This window comes from Nestor notabilis, unplaced genomic scaffold (genome assembly GCF_000696875.1).
Source record: "Nestor notabilis isolate BGI_N333 unplaced genomic scaffold, ASM69687v1 scaffold1069, whole genome shotgun sequence".
Taxonomy (NCBI): domain Eukaryota; kingdom Metazoa; phylum Chordata; class Aves; order Psittaciformes; family Psittacidae; genus Nestor; species Nestor notabilis.
Window position 1 is genome coordinate 140,523 of NW_009942127.1, and position 7,218 is coordinate 147,740.

Consider the following 7,218-nt stretch of genomic DNA (forward strand, 5'->3'; position numbering starts at 1 on the left):
TATATGGAAGGCTCACTGATGAACTGCAAGTCAAAAGTGCTGTATATTTCCATCCTCTGTATCTCCTGACTGTCCACATTAACCACAGGCAGCATCTTATAGCAACCACATGGTCAATATTTTGCATTACTACCTTTTAATAAAATCTTTCAAATAATTTCCACATCTAAACTTAAATTATGTTTTTAAATTTTATTCCTCCTAAATGTATGGTAGGTATTTCACTTAGCTACACATCAGAGTGGTCGCATGCGACTCAGCAGCGCACTCCATAATATTAATAGATACTTTTCAGCTCCCTATGGGAAAAAGCAGGCAGCAAGAATCAGATTCAAGAAGTCTATTTTTTCTCTGCTGTTTGTTACTTACCACTTAATGACCCACATGTGAAACTCAATGGTTATATAATTATTTTATATAGTAGATTTTCTGTTTATAAGTTATTTTTCTTACTCTAACATATATACAATATATCTATATATACCCCTGATAAATCTTACTTTAAAGGGACACAGTCAACCCCTTTAAGCCTCACAGTAAATGTATAAGGCTTTAAGCTGTCCATATATAAAGGTCAGCTACAGAATTCAAGGGTCCCTTCAGATCCTAAAGGTTGTATTTGTTCCAAACCCACAATGTGCAGTTATCTTGTAATATGTATCTCATGTGTTGCTGTTTACATTTTATAGGTATATTAAGACATTTTATATCACATCAGTAGGAAATAAAACAAGAGAATAAATCTGCTTCTAAGACTAAGCCTGTTGCAAAAAACGTTACCTGGATCTACAGACACTCCCACTGGTGTGATATAAAAGAAACACGTGCCATTCTTGGGATGAAATTCTGGCTACACTGCAGTCAGAAGGAACTTAATTCTGACTCAGATGAGGCCAGGATTTCTCTCCTGCTTTTCATTTGCTAGTCATGACTTTGCGCAACCCATTTGTGTCTTCTGTCTGCTCAACACTAAGGTATCAGGCCTGTTTCAGGACAAGAGTGTAGTTTTTGCTGTCCACTGGCATGCCGTAAACATTGATCTATCCTGTATGTATTACACCTTTTGAATATACACACACAGTACACACTGTACACATACATTCTCAGTTATATAGAAGTTTGACCTATTCTGTGTACAGCATCTGGATATTTTTTTTTTGTCTCACTAAATCTTCTTCACCATTTACTTCGCCCTAATCAGAGATTATCTTCATGCCCATTCTTCTCTGGGTGAGGAAAACAATTTTTGCTCACCAGGAACAGCTCCACGTTATTGTCATAATTTTTGACTACTTACCAAAGTGACATAATTTTTCATTTTGTCTTTTGCAACTCAGTTAGAAACCTAGTGGCATAGATAGAGACACAATACTACTGTTTTACAAGACATCTATTATATCTACTTTTGTTCAGATAAATACCCAGTAACTGCTGATTTGGCAGGAGGATTGGTAAGGGTATGACTATTCACAGTGTTTCTTTTTTTTTTTTTCCTTCTTCTTTAATCTACAGAATAAAGTATTTTATGTACATTGGAACCAGTTAATGCCCTTTAGACAAATTTGTAAGTTGTTTCATAAAGCAGGAAAGACATTGCAGGGAAATATGTGCCAAAAAGCACAGTCAAAGGCTTCATAAGTTTTGTATGTCACTACAAGTCAATGCTGGAGATCAGTTCTAAAACGATCAATACTCAAGAGGAATGTTCTCATCTGGAGAAAATACTGCCCATTCCCCCTTTTAGAATTTGTTCAGTTCTCTATCAAAAGTCCTGGCTCTTCATATATACTTTAAACTATAAATAAACACTGCATAGTTCAATGTTCTTGATTTTCTTTTTTTTTTTTTTTTTTGTTTTTTTTTGTTTGCTTTGATTTGAAAAATTATTGCAGTACAATTAATTCCTGTTTGGAGTTCAGTAAGGAGCAAACAGCACAGGAGTATGGGTGGTCCGTATAGGCCCCGGCGCTGGTCGTAGGAGTGCTGGAGGAAGTGCTGAAGTCTGGAAAAGGGTGGCTGCTGGGGCTGTGCGAAGACTGAAGGGGGAATTCACAGCCACAGCAGCAGCCGCAGCTGCTAACGGGTTTGGTAAGATTCGTGGAGCCATCGGCTTTGAAGGTTCCTTTGAAAATACTAATTTTACCTGTGGGGAAGAGAGAAAACAAACAAACACAGAGACATGATTTGTTCATATTAGGAACACCACAGGGAGCTTGACTTAAGATGATAAGTGCAAAATCAGGCAAGAGGAGCCTCATAGTGGCTACTGACTCTATGAGCTGCAGGCTTGTGACAGGCGATGAGGTCTCGTGCATTGGACAAGAGTGAGCAGGATTTGGCTGGGGACAAAGAGTTTCAGTGTTCACACCTTATTGCTGAGACTTACAATTTAACATGAGATTAGAAATCAAAGAAAACTAAATAGGGGCTGGGCAATCTGCACGAAAGCAATGCTGCATGTACCATGCAAGAATTAAATAAGGAAGAACTACCCATCAATTAACAGACCTTCACATCTGGACAGCTTTATGATAGACATCAGAGCAGAATGAAAACACATCCTATTCCCTAGTCTGACTAAGATGGTACTTCTGTTTTATCATTAGGACGCAAGTTCTACTTAAAATTAAGATCTCCAACTAGTTTCTATTTATTAGCTCTCGTTTCTGAGCACAAGCAAATAAACAAAGTTTGTCTTGCACCCGTTATGAAAATCTCCTATGTTTCACATGTTCGAATAGGTGATGAATTCTATGGGTGCTGCCCTATGTCATCCTGCTGCGTCTTCAAATATTTTTCACTAACATACCATTCATTTTTAAAAGGACTGTGAAAAAGTGGCAGATATTTTAAAATGCTGTCATGAAAAAAAACTTCCCTATATCACATCCCGTAACATGGTATTTTTATTACTGTCGCTGAGGCTTCTGCTTTAAAAACGTTTAAATCATGAGTCTTGAGCAATACCAAATACAACTCATTTAATTTTCAAAAAGACAAAAAAACCAAACCCAAAAACCCCAAACCCTGATGCTTTTCCCAGACTGATTGAATATATTCACAGATGTCCATTATTATTTAAGAGAATTTACATTTGGTATGCATACAGATGAACATCAGAGTAGTCTATATAGATTTCTGCAGATTTCAGTGGGACTTCAAGTTTCTAATGAGATGCCAGGAGCCTGAATACCTTTGTTGTTCTGGTTTTATAAGTCTGAGATAAGAATAGAAACCTCATCCACTGGCAAAGAAAAGTTCCCATTGGCTCTGATGGACTTCTAGTGGATCTGTGTCCTGGCATGACCTGAGGCCCTCTGCAAAGAACATGAACCTGAATACGTGGTATTGAATATACAGAATACGAATATATGTACCATGCCATGGTACATCTCAGTGTGAGCATAGAATCATAGAATAGTTAGGGTTGGAAAGGACCTTAAGATCATCTAGTTCCAACCCTCCTGCCATGGGCCAGGGATGCCTCACACTAGACCATGTCGCCCAAGGCTCTTTCCAACCTGGCCTTGAACACTGCCAAGGATGGAGCATTTACCACTTCTTTGGGCAACCTGTGCCAGTGCCTCACCACCCTCAGAGTATGGGCACTCCTCACTCTCAGGGAAACACTTTCTCATTCTTGAGTTGAAAGGGGCTTTCAAATAATTAATGTGAACACTACCAATCTGATATCTTCAACTCAACAGTAGCTGGGTGAGTGACTAGCCAGAAAGCAAGGACAGGAGTACTCTGGCATGAACCACCAGCCAGTTTCATCCTTACACGATCACTGTATTAAAAAAAACCTGTGGTTCTTTACCAGCCAGATGGATATAGGATTTTTACTTTTCCTAATACCCACTGGCAAATCTGCTGGCCTCAAGGTCTTTTTAAAGCTCTGAGAGGGATACTCAGAGGGGACCAGATTCTGTTACTCTCTTAAAGGAGGATATAACACGTGTTAGATACAGAATTCCTCATGGTGCCTATGGAAAACAATGATTTGATCTTTTCCTTGATCAGTGTGATACCCACTGATCCAAGCTGTCTTCTTCCCTGCTGAGCATTTGACTTTTTCCTCCTTCCTTACAGTTCTTAGTAAACACTGTTTAGAACAGACAGAAAAAAAAATCCCGTGTACAAAGTACAGAAAGCCCCAGCCCAAAACAACAGGGCTCTGACTGAGGTCTAGAATTTCCAGTGAAGGATGTTTTTCCTAAGAGCTATTTTCTTGCAGAAAGTTTGGACTATCATATGCCTGATAAACTTTTTCTCTCCAGTGTAGTATTTTATACACACTGGACATCTGTGGTTTGAAGAAATATCAAGTAAGTCCCAATATTACAAGATTAAACTCTGCAATACTACCACGGGAATTCACAAAGTTTCCTCTGAAGCACGCAAAACCAGACCAGGCAAAGCAGTACAGATGAGAATGAAAACATGTCTGAAAACATGTCATTGGAAAGGTTTTGCTCTAGAAAAGCTATGGAAATCCAGGATGTCCTTTTGCTAACTTCTGTGGAAAAAAATTTGGTGATGTTCATACATTTTTTTGTCATGAAGAACAAAGATTTTATGTGACTCTTTATATTAAAAGGCTAGGGCTATCTTACCATTCTTGGAGGAATCAGAAACTTCTAATAGAAGTTAGATAGCTTTGTAGTTAATTTATCAACATGGTTCTGATTTCAAGATAGCTGCAAAACTAGTAATCTTTAGCATATACAATACTCTTCAAGTATTAATTAACACACAGGTCAACATCAAAAGTAAAGTAGCCATTATCCGTTTCATTTCCAATGAAGCAAACTCGGAGATGGTAAATGAGTTAAAAAATTAATGGGGAGTAAAGAAAAATCTAGAGCTCATCTAAAACATTTACATTCAAAGTTAAACTAGCACATCTTTGGCTTGTTGCTGTGTCATTCTGCATTTCAAGTGACAGCAATTTCAGTATTTTCTCTATTCAAAACCAAAAAGACTAAATAGAGAACTGCTGTGATCCTTTCTAAGAATGGCCTCCATTCTACTACACGTATCTGCTCATTTATTACTAACTCACTCTCTCCTTCTTAAACACCCTTTGTCTCTTTGATTACCTCTGGCCTGACTTGTATATTGTGAGCAACTGGGAGTGAGGGAGTAGGAAAAGGATACATTGCCTTTATTTGTCTATGCAGCAACTAAATGACCCTGGCTGGAGTTCTCAAAAAATCACCATTACAAAAATTTGTGAATAGAGAACTTTGCACAACAGCAACAGTAATGTAATAGTTATTTTCATCCCCTAGGAAACAATGAATTTCCTAAAGGAATAATAATCCTGTCAGAGAGGCTTTAGTTATTCCTTGTCCTACTTACCTCACACGTGTTTTCTATTCCTTTCAGCATAGCTTATACATACTGGAGACCTTGGTCTTCCTGGTGGATTACTAGAAAACCTTATCGGGTTATATCCCTACGAGTGGCTCTACCAGAATGTGGCACTGCATTATGCTACAACATTTAGGAAAGCTCCTACTCAACTGAATCGTGCATGAATGTACCACTCATGAGGATGGCCTCAACAAAAACAAGCTTCTGTTGTCAAGGAGAGAGCATTCACTTAAAAAAAGAACTGGGTTTTCACAGGACAAAGCTCCATATTCTGCCTGCATTAGAGAAGATGGTCAAGACATAAGGAGCTAATCTCTACGAGGCCAATGATTCAACATCCTACCTCTGCCAAAACCATCTATAAAGCCTTAGGAAGCACTACAGCACATAAAACAATCATGCAGTTTATTTGATGGAGATAAACGTCAGATGTTTCACTAACCCACCCACAATATAAACTGTTTCTCAACTAATGGCAGGATCCTAGAGGGTTTTTTATTAAAAAGTAAACATTTTTCTCAGCTGTTGAAACTAGTAAGAACTGTGTTACAGATAGTTTATCCTGGCAGTCAAAAATGTGACCAAAACTATCCTGACACTGAGTGGAATGAAATGAGAGGTGGATTTTTTTCAATTACTTCAACTGTTATCTGAATAATTTTCTAAATAGAAGAAAGGTTTCACGTTTTATAGAGTATTATTTAGCCATTTCATTCCTACTGTCCTGTAGAAAACTGGAAAAATCCTGTTTGACATCTGGATGTCTCTTTCATCTCTTCCTCTTTAATTACCTTTGAAACGAGCTTCTCTCCTGGGGTTATTCAGAGTAGTTACAAAACCGAGGTCCCAGGTTGTAGTCAACACCCATCAGAGTATAGAAGAAGTCCCTTGTGGGCTTCCATGGGCTCATACACTTGTATACTCCCATTGCTGACACTATTCCTCTCATTTTAGTAATTTTTAAAACCCATACTCAGCCTGCTAAAATAAAAGTAAAATAAAAAAGGTGTTTGACTTACCCCTAGAGGATGTGTTCCCTTCTGGAGTTTGTTGTAAGGGCTGTATTTAGGTTTAGGTGGCTTCCCAGCAGCTCTGTCTTTGTGCCTTCTACTGCTTATGTGCTGTTAAAACACATTGGGGGGGAAAGTGGGGGCAGAGAAAGGGTGATAGTTCTTTAATAGATCATTTCAGATTCTGCTTTACATAAGGGTGTTCCAACACTGAAGGCTACTGCTCCCTACAGCAGCATTACTTTGACTAATTCAATAACAAATGGAAACAGGGTCTATTCCAATTTGAACGATCTTTTGTGTATCACATATTGGAACTGTGATTTTCAACAGTGCTCAGTTCAGGTCTGCTTCCCCTGTAGTCAATTATTTTATCACCTAACTTCAACAGGACCTGAATCAGGTCAAAGGCAGAAGCCTTTCAAAAATTCCTCCCTATCTATAAAGCACCCATCAAATTCAATCCACTGCTGACAAAAAACTTTGGCAGAATATTAGATAGTAGAGTATCCTCTACTGGAAGCAGGCCAGAGGGGAAGGTCACAAAATTGTTTAAATCCCTAAGAAACCTGAAGATCTTTTTAAGATTTCAGCTGAAGATGGCTACATATTAAACTAAGTGACAGTGAAAAAAAACCTACAAAATCCACTATCTTCTTCATGAAATCTATGAGATTTTACGAAAATCTCTCTACACAGACTTTATTGCAGCATTAGAAGTAAAGGACCTTTTTCAGTACAATATTTTTACTTTGATTTCCGTTCTTTTCACACACACACACAAAAAAAAAAAAGACAAAAGAACTGGGCTTTTTTTTTTTTTTTTTCT

At 38.0% G+C, this 7,218-nt stretch overlaps 1 protein-coding gene across 1 annotated transcript in view; it reads right to left on the bottom strand.

Annotated features, from left to right (window-relative positions):
• Positions 1-1,406: 1,406 nt before the first annotated feature.
• The window catches only part of ZNF385D (zinc finger protein 385D), a gene marked incomplete at its 5' end in the record, with an annotated part of 8,849 nt that continues 3,037 nt past the window's right edge, over positions 1,407-7,218 (bottom strand). The window contains 2 exons of the mRNA XM_010021232.1: positions 1,407-2,143; positions 6,399-6,500. Coding sequence (XP_010019534.1) covers positions 1,916-2,143; positions 6,399-6,500 — 330 coding nt within the window. The remainder of the gene's footprint in view (positions 2,144-6,398; positions 6,501-7,218) is intronic.